The sequence below is a fragment of the Scyliorhinus torazame genome, chromosome 3 (assembly GCF_047496885.1).
Source record: "Scyliorhinus torazame isolate Kashiwa2021f chromosome 3, sScyTor2.1, whole genome shotgun sequence".
NCBI classification, from domain to species: Eukaryota; Metazoa; Chordata; class Chondrichthyes; order Carcharhiniformes; family Scyliorhinidae; genus Scyliorhinus; species Scyliorhinus torazame.
This window is the reverse complement of record NC_092709.1, coordinates 12612822-12630241: the sequence shown is the minus strand read 5'-3', so window position 1 is coordinate 12630241 and position 17420 is coordinate 12612822. Positions and strand designations below refer to the sequence as shown.

General features: G+C 47.0%; 1 protein-coding gene across 6 annotated transcripts in view; it reads right to left on the bottom strand.

The window, feature by feature from the left end:
- Positions 1 to 17420, bottom strand: part of LOC140408299 (netrin receptor UNC5C-like) — a 452196-nt gene that overhangs the window by 20170 nt on the left and 414606 nt on the right. For all 6 annotated transcript variants that reach the window (XM_072495295.1, XM_072495296.1, XM_072495297.1 and 3 more), the window contains one exon: positions 8668 to 8755. In XM_072495295.1, coding sequence (XP_072351396.1) covers positions 8668 to 8755 — 88 coding nt within the window. The remainder of the gene's footprint in view (positions 1 to 8667; positions 8756 to 17420) is intronic.

Genomic DNA, 17420 nt, shown 5'->3' with positions numbered 1-17420 from the left:
GCCCCCCCCCCAAGTGAGGACACTCTGCTATGAGGCCCCTGGCTGTCCCCCCTCTTCAGAGCCCCACAAGCCCCCTTACAGCAGCCCCTCCCTTCCAGGATCTCCAATCGTCACCCCCCCCAAACTCCCAGAGGCCCCTGCTTATCAGCACTGCACTCCCCTGTCCTTCAAATCCCCCTGCACCCTAATTTCATGGGATTGGTCCCCCTTGACTGCTGCCCCTTGGCCGTGCCACCCTGGCACCTGGGCACCCTTGCGTTGCCACCCTGGCACCCAGGCAGTGCTCCTGCTGGCTTGGCAGTGAAATCCAGGCACCTTGGCAGTGCCACACTCTGGCGCCTGTTCGGGTACACAGAGGGAGAATTCGCCTAACAAGCATATCTTTTGGGACTTGTGGGAGGAAACCGGAGCACCTGGAGGAAACCCACGCAGACACAGGGGAGAATGAGCAAACTCCTCACAGACCCAAGCCGGGAATCGAACCTGGGACCCTGGCGCTGTGAAGCAACAATGCTGTGCTACCATGCTGCCCATGTGGACCAGCACTGATCGGCGCCCGGCTGCAGCCTCCCTGAAGAGGCCAGAGAATCAATGGAGGCCAGTGGATCCCAGGCAGGTAGGCCGCAAGTAGGTTTCCGACCTTATTCTGTCAGCGGCATTTAGTCCCGCCCCTTTTGGGTGGAGTTCCAACTCCAATGCCTCATGGGACTTTGGAGGGGCGGAGACTGTCGGGAGTCCGCTGGAGGGCTCTCCCAGGATTCACCGTCCGCGATGTGCTCTCGCTTGAGCACAAGGCGACAAAAGAATCACACCCAAAGTGTCAGGTTCCGTCGGAAAACTGGTGTTTTTCTCCTCAGAGAAACGGGCCGGTTTCCCGATGAGATCTTGCCACTTTTTGAAGGGGGCGTGATTTGTGCTGCAATGTCCCTGACCACCCGGGGGCTGCAATGGCGTTGAAGACCCCCTCCCCCCAAGGGGTTGTCATGCCCAGTCTCCGTTTGTGGAGGCCAGTAGCGATTCCCGCTCATTAAAATCTATTTAAATACATGATGATCAGGTTCACACGCTCGCTGGCCGTGAATCTGATTATGTCCACTAGGAGGGGCCGGGAACATCGTGAAATGTTTGGCGTCCGACACAAATCCCGTTTCAGGGCTCTCCAGGTAGGTTCACAACATAGTGGGATTTGCACCGGCCGCAATGCAGCCGGAGATTCGCCCGTCTATCCCTCCCTGTACTGAGCATCGCAGAATCTTCAATCACAGCCTACTAATCAGCACAGAATTTTGTGATGTAACACTGAATATTTGGAAAATGCAAAAAATACTGCGGATGTTGGGGATCTGAAGCAAAAACAGAAAGTTCTTGAAACGTTCAGCAGGTCAGGAAGCATCCACGGAGGGAGGAAATGAGTTAATGCCTCGAGCCCAGTATGACTTCCTCAGAACTGAATATTTGATGATCAAGATCCAGAATTACCCTGCTCGATCTCCCAACGTCCTTTGTCCGTGCACAGTTAAACTGAGCCTGTGTTCGGGCCTCTCTAGGCCCGAGCCGAAACTGAGTCAGGGATACTGAGGCCAGAGTGAATCGGCGGACAGGCATTGGTCGGGAACATCCCCTGGGAATTCTCTGCCAGGAAGCAGAAAATTCCGTGGCCCTCGGACTTTCTGTCCTTTACTCCAAAAAAAACGAAGCCAGAAATTTTGCGGAAATCCCCACTTTAAATAGTGAACGGGGTGACGTAGAAATTCAGTGCCCTCGATAGCTTTGAAAAGGAAGGTGAATAAACCCATTTGTAAATTGGGAGATGGTGGAGTAGTCGTAGCATAACTAGACCAACAACCCCTAGACTAATGTCCCGGGGTCAAATCCCACTGTAGCAACTCGTGGAATTTCAATTTGATTGATTTTTTAAATAATTTGGACGACAAAGCTTGTCTCAGTAATAAAGTAACCATGACAATTATCATCAATTGTTACGAAAATCCATCTGGTTCATTAATGTTCTTCAGGAAGGGAAATCTGCCATGCTTACCTGGGTCTGGCCCACATGCGACTCAGCGGTGTGGTTGACTCTTATTGACCCTCTATAATAGTGTAGCAAACCGATCAGTTCAAGGGCAATTAGGGATGAGTATCAAATGTCACACCCACATCCCATGAAATAATTTTAAAACACTTTTTTTAGGGCGGCACGGTGGCACAGTGGTTAGCACTGCCGCCTCACGGTGCTGGGGACTTGGGTTCGATACCGGCCCCGGGCCACTGTGTGGGTGGAGTTTCCACATCCTCCCCGTGTCTGCGTGAGTATCACCCCCACAACCCAAAAGGTGTGCAGAGCAGGTGGATTGGCCACGTTAAATTGCCCCTTAATTGGAAACAAATAATTGGGTACGCTAAATTTTAAATAAACGGGCCAACTTGTTTGTAGAATCATAGAATTTACAGTGCGGAAGGAGGCCATTCAGCCCATCGAGCCTGCACCGGCCCTTGGAAAGAGCACTCTAGTTAACCCCACGTCTCCACCCTACCTCATAACCCAGTAACACCACCAAACCATTTGGATGCGAAGGGGCAATTTAGCTTGGACCCTCCACCTAACCTGTACATCTTTGGACCGTGGGAGGAAACCGCAGCACCCGGAGGAAACCCACGCAGGCACGCACAGAAACGTTGCTTGCCTGAGTACCATCCCTAAATGAACATCTGCAGATTCAAAATCCACATTCTTTTCTTCAAATCCCTCCTCAACCTTATCTCTGAAAACGGCTCAAGTCCGACAACTCTCGTCTTCAGCTGCACAGACTCGAAGCTCTGGGATTCCCTCCCTGAACCTCTCTCTCCAAAACCTACCCCCATGGCTGAACGTTTTGGTTATCTGTCCCAGCCTATCCTTTAGCGGCTTGGGGTCCAATTCTGTCTGACATAAACCCGTCAAGCACCGCTGGACATTTTGTAACAACTTAAAAGCTGCTCTATAAATTACACGTTTATGTTTGGAGAAGCAGCCAGAGTTCCCTAGTATCACAGCTGTGATATTTTTAAATATGGAGCGCCGTATTCCTGACATTCCAAAAGTCTCCAGTAAGAGATTTCTGGTATTATCAATCTCCATTATAGTCGCAGGCAGGTGTATTGTTACGGCAAAGACTAGGGGCCTCATTATAAAAGGATGAGGAAATAAAAATCACTGCACATATTTACCCATTCGAAATATTTCACCAGTGGCCAATTAGTGGTGCTCAAAGTATCGAGCCTGGACAGACAGACAGCGAGTGCATGTCAAACCATTTTGTATCAGTCATCCTCCCGAGCTCAGTGGGGAGGGGCGGGGGTACGGGATAAGAAAACCTAAAGGTTGTTTCTTAAAACAGCATCGGAAATGTTAATTGTGTTGCTTCCAAACCTAAGCTTGTCATCACAGTGAGGCAGGTAAACTGCGAAGCTGGTTACATCTCAATTACAGATGCTCTCGCGCTCATTAATTGGAATGGATTCAGCCCAAAGGCAAACTGCAGTCAACCACTGCGCAGTGTGGAAGAGATTGTGCTCAGAGGTAGCTTGAAGGGAACAACCGAGAGATGCCCAAATACCACGAAGGGAAGTCCTGGATATTACCTGGTGTCTCTATCAGGCCTGCTTATTGCATTTTCTCTTTTAAAATGACCGTCTTACCAGCTACAACATAAGAACTAGGTGCAGGAGTCGGCAATTCAGCCCCTCGAGCCTGCTCCATCATTCACTATCATCATGGCTGATCTCCTCTCGTCCTCAACTCCACTTTCCTCCCCGTTCTCCATCACCCGTCAACTAATTAAACATCTGTCCACCTCCTCCTTAAATGTACTCAATGTCCCAGAATCCACCGCAGTCTGAGGTAGTGAATTCCACAGATTCACCGCCCTTTGCGAGAAGTAATTTCTCCTCGTCTCCGTTTTAAATCTGCTACCCCTTCTCCAAAAGCGATGACCTCTTGTTCCAGATTGCCCCAAAAGAGGAAGCATCTTCGCCCACTTTGGCAATTCCTTTTGGGCGCGATTCAGTGATCGCGTTGTGCCTGACGCCGTGAATCTCGGGAGAGCCCCAAATCGGGATCTGCTCCAAGCGCGATTCAGTGATCGCATTGTGCCTGACGCCGTGAATCTCGGGAGAGCCCCAAATCGGGATCTGCTCCAAGCGCCGTGTTGATCGCGAGTCACCCAACTTGCTGCGCTCGGCGCATTTAAATATCCAAATGCCACATTCACCCATTCAGTACAGGTCTACACAAACACGGACCAGGCATAATGGCACCTCAAGGGGTCTCGCAGGCCATTGGAGGCCCCGGGTGGTCGGGGACAGGGCAGGGTAGAACCTTGGCACTCCCCAGCACCGGGGCACCTTGGCACTGCCAGGGTAACTTCCAAGATGCCCAGTTGCCCAACCAGGGTGCTCAGGTGCCAGGTTGGCACTGCCGGGAGTTGGGCCCAGGGAGGACTTTGCCAATTGGGGCCTAGAGAAGACTGGGGAGAATGGGGGGGGGGGGGGTGAAGGGGGGCTCAATAAAGCGGGAGGGGGGGCTGAAATAAGGGGGAAAGATCGGGCCTACAATTCAAAATGGCGCGGGAGAAACTCCCAAGTTCAAAAGTAACGGCAAAGTGCCGTTGAATAGTGGTGTGAATCTCAGCACGGCTGCCACCGAGAAACCCTGTCAACCGGGCCCAAAAGTGGACTTCAACTTCTGTCCGCTGAATCACATCCTTGATCATCTTATCTGCCTCAATTTGATTTTCCTAATTGTTCTACACTCGAAAGAGTATAGGTCTAAACCACTCAATTTCTCTTCACAAGACACCTCCCCATCTCTGGAATCAATCTAGTGAACATCCTCTGATCTGTCTCCAATGCAACTACATCCCTCCTCAAATAAAGGGATCAAAACTGCACACAAGACTCCGGGTGCGGCATCACCAATGCCTTGTACAGTTGCAGTAACACTCCCCTACTTTTATATTCTATTTCATTGGCAATAAAGGTCAGAATTCCATTTGCCTTCCTTATCACCTGCTGTACCTGCATACTGGCCTTCTGCAATCCATGCACAAGGATGCCCAGATCCCTCTGCACCGAAGCACTCTGAAGTTTCTCTCCATTTAGATAAAATGTTGCCTTTCCATTTTTCCGACCAAGATGGATAACCTCGCACTTATCCACGTTAAACTCCATCTGCCAAATTTTGGCCCACTCACCTAACCTATCTACATCCATTTGTCAATTCCTTATTTCCTCATTGCAGACATCAGGATCAACTTTTTCTCAATGTTGGTTCCTGTGGAGAATGTGTGTCAGGAAATTGGGACAGAATTCACCTCATTGCTCTTCAATCAGGAGATCAACTCAACGGAAAATTCACGGGAAATGGACATCACTGGCAATGCAGCGATTATTATTATTATTATGATTATTCAGCGACCATCCCTCTGTCCCTTTTAGAGGTGGTGGTAGGCCACCATCTTTGAATTGTTGTGGTGAAGAGGCTCCCACACTGCAGTTAGCTGTGGACTTCCAGACCTTTGATCAAGCAAAGATGAAGGAACAGCTGCTATATGTGTCTCCAATTGAGGATGGTGAGTGACTTGGAGACGGACCTGAATACAATGGTATTGCCCTGTTTCTGCTGCCCTTGTTCTTCAAGGTGGTGGAGGTCACGGGTTCGTATGTTGCTGTCGAAGCAGTCTTGTTGAGTTGGTGCAGCGAATCTTGTAGATGGGACACACTGCTTCATTGGTGGTGGAGGGAGTGAATGTTAAGGTGGTGGATGTAAGGTGATTTAATGAGCTACTTGTTTTGTCCAACTTCGGATGATGTGGCATTGTAATAAATAATAATAATAATCGCTTATTGTCACGAGTAGGCTTCAATGAAGTTACTGTGAAAAGCCCCGAGTCACCACACTCCGGCGCCTGTTCGGGGAGGCCGTATGGGAATTGAACCCCCACTGCTGGCATTGTTCTGCATTGCAAGCCAGCTGTTTAGCCCACTGTGCTAAACCAGCCCCTGTGACGCCAGGAACAAATGTGAAAAGAAATGCCCACTGGGAATATTTTCAAGCAGTTTGCCTGATGGGCCGGTGTAACATTAGTGCAAAAATGACAGAAATCCTCATGTGTTCGTGGATAATTCTGAGTGTTCTAAGCGCATATACATAAATGCTCTTATACTGGGTCTTTGTGACCTCAGTCCTCTCCTCCTTCCAACAGCTCAGATACTTTACGTCAAATTTACAGCAACAGTACAGGGGCGATGGGAAAAGTGCAGGTAACACAAAGATGGGGCGGGATGCTCCGCTGCCCAACGGCGCTATCGTAATCGGTGATCAGGCGGAGAATCGACAGTGCGGGACACGTGTGGTCTCAGCCGGTGGGAACCCGGCGTGGCGGCTGTCCAGAGCCACCACACTCGGCCGGGATCCCTGCTGCTGACCGGCGGGGGTGGGGAGTTGGGGGGCTTCCATGAGGCTGGGGGGGACTGGTGGGAGGTGGCCAGTGGGTGACCAGGGTGTGGGCTGTGGGATCACAGACGGCAGGTCGGGTCCGCGCACGGCCGGTGCCATGTTGTACGGCGCAACCGTGCGCATGTGCGGTCATTCTACGGCCATTTTTGGCGCGGGAGCTGGGAGTTTCACCCGGCGCTGCTACTAGCCCCTCATCGAAATTGGTGAGGGTTTCACGCAGAAGTTTTGGTCGTAAAAGACCACACATGCTCCATTGGCATCAATGGAGAATCCAGCCCACGGTTTGAAGGAAAGTGAGGAACATGAAGACTAAAGAGTTTATTTTTATTTGTTGATTAGACTGTGAGCTTTGCTGGCTAGGCTAGCTTTATTGCCCATCCCTAATTATCCTTGAAGAGGATGTGGGAGCTACCTTCTTCAACCACTGCAATCCTTGTGGTGTAGATACACCCACAATGCTGTTAGGGAGGGTGTTCCAGGAATTTGATCCAGTGACAATGAAGGAACAGCGATATATTTCCAGGTCAGGACAGTGTGGAACTTGGAAGCCATTGCTCGTGGTGGCGTTCCCATGCGGTGCTGCCGATGTCTTTCTAGATTGGTGGGGTGGTCGATGGGGTGCCAGTCAAGAGGTCTGCTTTGTCCTGGCTGGTGAGGAGCTTTTTTGAGTATTATTACAGCTGCACTCACCCAGGTAAGTGATTAGTAAAGATATGCTTACATTTATTGGAAAGGAGCTGTTGAAATAAACTGACAATTCTTGAAACATGTTACAATTCTTGGAAATATGTTGTGGCTCACAAAACTCTCTTTTCCAAAGAACCGCTATGATTGTGATTTCTCGATTGACCTTTGATACGTGTTTTGACTCATGACCTAGAGGGAGTTCGTTGCACAATCTCCCGTGGGATGAAGACAAAAGGCAAGTGTTGTTAAATGATCATGTACAGGAGGAATATGAGGGGAACTCCAACCACGTATGGTTACTTGGACTTAGAGCAGCTTTATGTGGACCAATGTCGGCCGCACGGTGGCACAATGGTTAACACTGCTGCCTCACAGCGCCAGGGACCCGGGTTCGATCCAGGCCTTGGGTGACTGTCAATGTGGAGTCTGCATGTTCTCCCAGTCTCTGCGAGGGTTTTCTCCGGGTGCTCCGGTTTCCTCCCGCAGTCCGTAGCTGTGCAGGCCAGGTAGATTGGCCATGCTAAATTGCCCTTTAGTGTCCAAAGGTTAGGTGGGGTTATGGGGATGGGGTGGGTAGTGGGCCTAGGTAGGGTTCTCTTTCAGAGAGTTGGGTGCAGACTCGATGGGTCGAATGGCCTCCTGCTGCATGGTAGGGATTCTGTGATTGTTTCTCGTCAAAGTTTGATCAGGTGTTCCAGAAACCAATCAAGGAGTTCAGGAGGGTCGACATAAGGGCAGTTGCTGGGCAGACAAAGGATAAAAGGAGTCTATGAGCCCTCTTCAAGACAGCACTGTCGGAGAGAGGCCTCCAAGGAGAGAATGCCCGCTAAAAGCAGATTCACCCCCATCAGGTTGGGTTCAGTCAACCTGCAGTCAACAGAGACTGACTATCTGTGTTTGCATTTTAAATTGTTTTGTAACTCTAAGTTTGAAGCTTTTTGTTACTAAAGCTGTTGGATTTGCAGTAAAGTTGGGTCAGTTGTAACTCTCAGTCCCCTGAACGTTACAGACTTGTTTGTGCCTTGCAGATGGGGGAGAGGTTTCGGGGAGTCAGGAGATGGGTTCCTTGCCGCAGGATTCTCAGCCTCTGAGCTGCTCTTGCAGTGCGAGCAGGAAAGAGAAAATAAATGTTAAAATCCCATCGGGGAGGGGAGGAAAGGAAGTTGACGGAGGAGGGACCAGAAAAAGTGCGGGGGGAAAAAAGGGAAGATTTCTGAAGAGTTTCTCAGCTGCTGATGAAGATGAAGCTCATCCCTCTGTGAATCAGTGCGTGGACCCCGACTCAACCAATACAAATATAAACACAGACAGTGAGCCGGTCAAAGGGTATGAGCCTCCAAATATTATTCCCCAAACCTGGGCAGTCTGAAGGAAGCAGTATGTAGTTATATAGGACAGAGGCGTGCATTCTTACAAAAACATGTGGCATGCTCATGAGGGGTATTTTCGAAAAGAATCAAGTTAATTTTGATCGGTGCCGTTACCTCATGTTGTCTTTCCGATGGACTGTCACATACATTTCATAGGCTCTTCCTGGGGGAATGGCTCCCGCTGGCACCAAAAGGCTCACTCCTAGGATTGACAGAGCACACAATCTAAACACTGGGTTGTGAGAAGGAGGTAAATCTGCAATCTTTACTTTGCAAAGAGAAAAAGACATTTAAATCCCGCTGCCTGTTTCGCACTCAGTGACACAGGCAAAACAGAGTATTGGTACAAATTGCAAAGTGGCCAATTTTTATTCTGAGCAGAACTCAATATCATCACATTTTAATTTGACAGTGGGTTTCGGAGGTCTTGCTGATTTATTGTTTGGAAGGCAAGTTTGCGGCAGAAAATCTAGGTCACACACAGCACAAAATGAAAGACAAAAACAAAAAGCTCACAATGATTGGGGATGCACTGAGTGGGTACCGCTCTGGTGGAGATGCCGTCTATCGATGAGACTTTAAATTGAGGCCCCGTCTGCCTTCATCAAGCTGACAAAAAAGCTTTCCTGGCATTACTTGGAATAATTCTCACCATTCTCCTGGCCAACATTCATCCCTCAGGCAACATCACTGAAAAACTGAATTTCTGGTTATTAGATTAGAGCTCTCATCTGAGAACTTGCTGTGCGCAAATTGATTGCCACATTCCCTACATTGAAACAGTCACTGCACTTCCAAAAGTACTTCACTGGGCGTAAAGCGCTGGGGGATGGTCTGAGATTGTGAGATGTGCCCTATGAATGCAAGTTCATTCTCTCACTAATTGACTCCACAGTTTTGGGATATGAACTTTACTGCGTTGCACACATCCTCCCTTTGTTTTCCTCGCTGACTTTCTCTGACACCCATTTCCAACCTGCTGTGGCCTCAGAATCAGTCAGTGACGGAAGGTGTGAGGTAGAGACGGCGGTCACAGGAAAGGAGCTGCTCAGCCTCAAGGCAAACTATAGAAATACACTTAAACCTTTGCAAGAACACCACGATTGTGAACCATAAAAAAAACAGCATGCTGGGGAGTTAAAAGATTAGCAATACAGGTTACTAAGAAAGAAGTGTGATCAAAATGGCTAACTATTCGTTCAACCAACTGATATCCTTGTCAACGTGACAGATTCAAACTTTGTCGAACAGCATCCTCCAAGGACTAACCTTGAATTGTGTCAGTGGGCCTAGTTTAAGATCAGACATGTAGGCCTGAATAGTGAATCTGCACAAGGGGCTGTTCTGTCAGTGCATCATCGCTTGAGCCTCGGGGATTCAGGGAAAAGCATCTTCAAACTGTAAACATCTTCCATGATTCCTAATCCAGTACCTCGTAGAGACTCTGACATAAAGCTGTTGATAACTTGGGATAAAGTTAACAACCTTGGGGAAGAGAGGAATCGGTCTTCTACAGATGTGCGATAGAGAGCATCCTACCCGGCTGCATCACAGCCTGGTATGGCAACTGCTTGGCCCAAGATCGCAAGAAACTGCAGAGTGTGGTGAACTCAGCCCAACGCATCACACAAGCTTGCCACCCCCACATTGATTCTGTCTACACCTCCCGCTGCCTCAGGAAGGCTGGCAGCATTATCAGAGACCCCTCCCACCCAGGCATTGCCTTCTTCCAGACCCTTCCATCAGGCAGAAGATACAGAAGTCTGATGACTCGCACATCCAGACATAGGAAGAGCTTCTGCCCCACAGCTACAAGACTCCTTAATGACACCCCCTTGGACTGATCTGTTCCCTGTATGAACACTATTCACGACGCCCTATGGTGCTCTTGCTCATGTATTTGCTTTGTTTGGACCCTTGTTCCGCACTGTAACCAATCACTGTTTGTCGATGTATCATTTGTCAATGTTCTCTGTTGATTATTCTTTTGTCTACTATGTATGTACTGTGTACGTTCCCTCGGCCACAGAAAAAACTTTTCACCGTACATCGGTACATGTGACAATAAATCAAATCAAAGTAATCAAAGCATTATGTGGAAGTGGAAAAAAATTACACTTGTGAGGAAACTCCAGAGGAAGTCTTCTTTCTCTCAGAGGCTGTTCCATTAATCTTTTATTCCATCACTGTTCAGCTCCACCACCACCCCATCCCAACTTCGGCAACCCATAATAGTCAGAGAAACACAGAGACTTCCATCATGACAAAGTTTCCTGAATTAGGGTCAAGCAAATAAAACTAGAACTGGAACATGGTTGAGCTACAAGAACCTTGGGCCTGGCTCAAAGAATATGCTTGGGTATAAGGAGAGACAGACAGGAAAGGAAGAAACTGGGGTTGGGGTGGGGTGCAGGGAAATATTGATTGAAAATGGTATTACAGTACAGGAGAGAAAGGATGTCCCAGAGGAGGCAAGGACGGAATCTTTCTGGCTAGAGGTAAGGGTTGAAAAAGGTTGAGATTGTTGGGTGTTGTATACAGACCACCAACTAGCAGAAGAGATGTAGAGAAACAAATCTGCAAAGAAATTACAGAGTGATGCAAAAATGATAGAGTATGGATAATGGGGAACTTCAATTATCCAAATATAGACTGGGATAGGAATAGTGCAAAAGAATAAGAAGGGCAAAAGTTCCTGGGGTGTGTTCAAGAAAATTTCCCACAGCAATATGTTTCTGGTCCAAAAAGAGAGCTGGCAACATTTTACCTGCTTCTGGTGAGTGAGCTGGCCCAAGTGAATCAAATATCTGTGGGAGGGCATTTAGTGGACAATGGCCATTTGTTGGGTTCAGCAATTATAGAGGGGGGTCCTTTAAGATACTAGCTAAAATGATTCTTGAAAATTACTGAACTTGTAGAAATATGAGTAAGTTATAATTGTTTTAATACTGTCCATGGCTTTTCAAATGTTGCAAATAATGTACTACAAGCTCTGATATGATCTGATATGAAAGATACATTTGACAAGATTGAAACAATATCATAGCTGAGACCAGACGTGACTTAGGGAGTTTGAACGTGGGACAAAAGTCATGGGATGGTTAATTAATTTGGGGTGATTGATTAATGTCTAATAAACCAATCGCCTGTTAATTGACTGACACTTTACTGAACGAATCAAGGGGGTCTCAGCTGAGAATTAGAACCAATGAAACGAAGTAAGGGGCTAAACCCAGATAAGGATTCCCTTAAGAATGTGATCTGCCTAATGCATTCGAGAAACTTACAGCCGTCGGAGAATAAACATTTCAGCAAAGGCCCTTGTTGAAATTACTTTAAATTTTGTAAATCTGAAGTCACTTTTATCTTGAGGTTTTTGCTTCTACTTGTTCAAGGACATTTCGAGAGACACGGAAAAAGCATTTTCCAGTTACTTTTGTGTGAATGTACCAAAATGAGTTTTTAAGAGTTTTGCTATCTCTAGTTTAAATCCAGCATTTTCCACCAATAGTTAATTTTTTTCATATCATAGCCCATTTTTCACGAGGTTCAGACTATCTATCTTACTCTTAAATCTTGCATTTTCTTGTTCTAATAACTCCAAACGCTCACTCATTTTTGATTGTATGAGCAAGACCCTTAATCAACCTCTCATCGTGTTATACAAGAACCCAGAGATGTCGGCACCTCCATACCTTTTATCTTTGCAGCAACAATTAAATATAACAGGAGAGAAAGCTGGCGAGGAGGATTGAGGCAGAAAAAGAATTGCTGGGAAGAAGATTCTTGTCGGCTAACTGTGGGACAGCATCAGGAGCAACGGAGGATTCTCAGGTCCAGACCCGCGAACACACAGGCGTTGGGATGCCTGACCCGGATGTGAAGGACAGTAGTGGGAACTTGTGCATGGAGTCAAAAGAGATAGGAGAGGTGCTGAATGAATACTTTTCTTCAGTGTTCACCAAGGAGAGGGGCCATATTTTCGGCGATGAGATATTTTCGGTGATACAGGTGAGTAGGCTGGAGGAGGTAGATGTTCTGAGGAAGGATGTATTATCAATTTTGAAAAACCTTAGGGTCGACAAGTCCCCTGGGCCAGATGGGATATAACCTAAGATTCTTTGGGAGGCAAGGGATGAGATTGCAGAGCCTTCGGCTTTGACCTTTGGGTTCTCACCATCCACGGGGATAGTGCCAGAGGACTTGAGTGGCGAATGTTGTTCCTCTGTTCAAGAAAGGGAATAGGAATGACCCTGAAAATTATAGGCTGGTTAGTCTTACTTCGGTGGTCGGTAAGTTAATGGAAAAGGTCCTGAAGAATAGAATTTATGACCATTTGGAAAGATGCAGCTTAATCCGGGATAGTCAACACGGATTCGTGAAGGGCAAGTCTTGCCTCACAAATTTGATTGAATTCTTTGAGGAGGTAACTAAGTGTGTAGATGAAGGTAGAGCAGTTGATGTCGTATACATGGATTTTAGTAAGGCATTTGATAAGGTTCCCCATGGTCGGCTCATGAAGAAAGTAAGGAGGTGTGGGATAGAGGGAAATTTGGCCAATTGGATAAGTAACTGGCTATCACATAGAAGACAGAGGGTGGTGGAGGATGGACATTTTTCAGACTGGAGACCAATTACCAGCGGTTTACCACAGGGATCAGTGCTGGGTTCTCTGCTATTTGTGATTTTTATCAATGACTTGGAGGAGGGAGCTGAAGGATGGGTCAGTAAATTTGCTGATGACACCAAGATTGGTGGAGTAGTGGGTGAGGTGGAGGGCTGTTGTAGGCTGCAAAGAGACATTGATAGGATGCAGAGCTGGGCCGAAAAATGGCAGATGGAGTTTAACCCTGATAAGTGCGAGGTGATTCATTTTGGTAGGAAAAATTTGAATGCGGATTACAGGGTTAACGGCAGGGTTCTGAGGAATGTGGAGGAACAGAGAGATCTTGGGGTTCATGTCCACAGATCTCTGAAGGTTGCCACTCAAGTGGATAGAGCCATGAAGAAGGCCTATAGTGTGTTAGCATTTATTAAAAGGGGGCTTGAGTTTAAGAGCCGTGGGGTTATGCTGCAACTGTACATGACCCTGGTGCGACCACATTTGGAGTATTGTGTGTAGTTCTGGTCACCTCACTATAGTAAGGATGTGGAAGCATTGGAAAGGGTGCAAAGGAGATTTACCAGGATGCTGCATGGTTTGGAGGATAGGTCTTATGCGGAAAGGTTGAGGGAGCTAGGGCTTTTCTCTTTGGAGCGGAGGAGGATGAGAGGCGACTTAATAGAGGATTGTAAGATGATGAGGGGGATAGATAGAGTGGACATTCAGAGACTATTTCTTCGGGTGGATGTAGCTGTTACAAGGGGACATAACTATAAGGTTCAGGGTGGGAGATACAGGAGGGATGTCCGAGGTAGGTTCTTTACTCAGAGTGGTTAGGGTGTGGAACGGACTGCCTGCTGTGATAGTGGATCGGACACTTAGGAACTTTCAAGCGGTTATTGGATAGGCACATGGAGCACACCAGAATGACAGGGAGTGGGATAGCTTGATCTTGGTTTCGGAAAAGGCTCGACACAACATCGAGGGCCGAAGGGCCTGTTCTGTGCTGTACTGTTCTATGTTCTATGAAGGTTTAACAAATGTTTTCAACAGCAATTTTGAGTAACAAGGCTGACAGTCGGGAACTCTTGCTTGCGTTGGAGTGAGTGGGGTCTGATCTGTAAGGACCGCGCGCTTGGCTAAGCTACACAGGCTGTAGGGAACGAGGATTTCAAAGTCTGCCGACTCTGCACCTGCCACTGCTTGTTCAAATGTCAGAATATACTCAGGCAAAAAGGGGAAAGAATTCCTCATTGCTTGTTCAAGGGAATGTTAGTATCAGACATTCCAACACAGTCGGAAGGACGTGTAGACCCTAGAAGCTTGGATCCAGAAATGTTGGGAAAAACAGATGTGTTTGATGAGGATTATGAAACATGGAATTCAATGAAGAAAGATTCCAATTGTTTTTAACAACTGATCAGACACCAGAGGACCTAAAGGTCACAACATTTCTCAGCTCATTTGGCCGTAGAACGTTTATGCTGCTACAGAACAAAACCTTCAATTAATTCATTAAAATTTTAGAGGGACAGTTCTCTCCCAAACCATTATTGATTGCAGAAAGGCTGCTATTCCACCGATGTAGACAGGGAGAAGGTGAAACCATTTTACAGTTTAGAGCGTCTTTAAGAAGATTAGCCAGATATTGTGAATTTGGCACAACACTTGACACAAGCAATGTCAGGTATTGGATTGACAGGTCCTGGACCACTTCAAACAGAATTAGATGCTTTCTAATCACTTCCCTTCGCGCTTGAGTGATTTTGAAGTGGTCAGCTGGATATTGACAGCACTTAACTCTGTTTGAGGGCAGCACAGTGGCACAATGGGTTAGCCCTGCTCCCTCACGGCGCCGAGATCCCAGGTTCGATCCCGGCTCTGGGTTACTGTCCGTGTGGAGTTTGCACATTCTCCCCGTGTTTGCGTGGGTTTCGCCCCCACAATCCAAAGATGTGCAGGGTAGGTGGATTGGCCATGCTAAATTATCCCTTAATTGGAAAAAAACAAATTGGATATTCTAAATTTTAAAAAAAACTGTTTGAAGTGGTTGATGTTTATAAACATTGCGGTTAGAGCCCTTCAGAGTTACTCAATCGTGAAGGGAAATGAAGGGAACAATGCTGACAGCTGTCTGTTTGGAAGCTGTCAATCACAGCCTAATAAAATCAATATCAAAAAGAAATGAATGAATGGCTTGCAGCTCAAAGATCTGAAGGGGGTTTAAACCCAGCTGACTGGTTTTCTCTTTCCAGGAATTGACAGGTGGTGCTTCCTGTGTCAGGTGTACTGCCCAGGTGAGTGTTAAAGCAGTGATTTTTTTTCATTGCCTCTGTCTGGACTGCTCTCTTCTGGGGGGCTCCCTGACACGGGTCTCTTTTCTGGGGGGGCTCCCTGACAGTGGTCTTTTTTCTGTGCAGGGTTTCTCCTTATTTAGGGGGTCTCTGTGTGGGGGTTTCTTTATTTAGAGGATCTCTGAGGGGGGGGGTCCCTTTAAGTAAGAGGTCTCTGGCGATTCCTTTAATTAGGGTGTCCCGGGGTGGTCTCTTTATTTAGGGAGTTTCTGTGGGGGAGCTTTGGGGGGGGGGGGTTCTATTCGGGGTGGGTTGGGCAGGTCTTGCATAATGGGGGGGGGTGGAAGGTGGCCGTTGGATGGACTTTTGGGGCAACTCCCTTAAAGAGTTACCCCTTTGTTTCACCGCAGGACTACCGTCTCAGGGCCACGTAACTCCTGGCCCAGAGGACCAGAGAATCGCGTGGGCCCGGAGAATATGGTTCCCAGCCCAGCGAGAGGATGCAAACCTCAATCCTGGCGCCAGCCTGAGGCCGACGCATCAGAAACAAATACCGGTGGATTCTCCGCCTCATCGGGAAGCCCGTTACCGGCGGCGCAAGGGGTAGAATTTTACCCAACATCTACACCTGCTTTTTTTCAAAGATCCATGGATCAAATTCTAAGTGGGTTGAATGGAATGCAATGTTATTTGGATAACATACTCATCACTGGTTCAAGTGAAGGGGAACACTTGGAGAAGAATTTGGAAGTTACCCTAAGTGGTTACAGAGTCACAAGCTGAGAGTTAAGAAGGAAAAGTGTGACTTTTTCAAGTCATCCATAAATAACCTTGGTCATATCATCAACAAAGACCATTTACACAAAGAACCGATGAAAATGTCGGCAATCTTAGAAGCACCACATCCTCAAAATGTGACACAATTAAGTCAGTTTTTAGGATTGATCAATTATTATGGCAAATGTGTGTCGAATTTAGCAACATGATTGAAGCCTTTACACATGTGGCTACGTGTCAAACAGGCAGAGTACTGTTCAGAAGAAAGTGAGAATGAATACAATGAAACGACAGAATCTTTACTCATGTCAGAGCTGTTGGTTCGTTCTGATCCCAAGATGAAGTTACGATTATCTTGCGATGCCTCACCCTATGGGTGCAGTTGTCTCGCACATTATGCTTTCAGGAGAGGAACAACCAGTAGAATTTGCTTCACGCACTCTTACTCATGCAGAATGAATTACGCTCAGCAAGAAAAAGAAGTTTTGAGCATAGTCTTCGGTATAAGAATTTTCCACCATTACCTTTAGACGGATTCTTTTGACGGATCATCGACCCTTAACTACAACCGTATAAAGGTATAACTTCTTTGGCAGCAAGTAGATTGCAAAGATGGTCATTGATATTGTCGGCACATACGTATGATAGCCAATATTGTAAGTCAGAGCAGCTTGCAAATGCTGAAGCTTTATCACGATTGCCATTCCAAGTCAAGCAGGACCCAGAAGAAAGAAATGCCAATATTTTGTATTCCCACTCAAGGATAATGTACCTGTGACTTCATCTCAAGCTCAAAGATATACAAGAACTGATCCAGTGATGGGTAAGGTGATGGACTTGGTCAAAAACAGGACGCTGTCAGGCATTCATAGGAGAAATCCAGACCGCAAGCCGTACATCACAGGAAGATTTGAGTTGACATTATAGAATGAAGTTCTATTGGGGGGAAATCGGTGTGATTATTCCTCTGTTTTTGTGTAGTAGAGTCCTTGACCAACTGCATGAGGGACATCCTGGTGTGTTGAGGATGAAGGAATTGGCACGCAGTTATTTTTGGTGGCCAGGATCAGATGCTCAAATTGAAGAGAAAGCTGGGCATTGTCAGTCCTGTTGGCAATGCCAATCTTGTGCAAAACTAATGTACACTCCACCATTACAACCATTACACCTGTGGGAATGGTCGACTCAGCCAT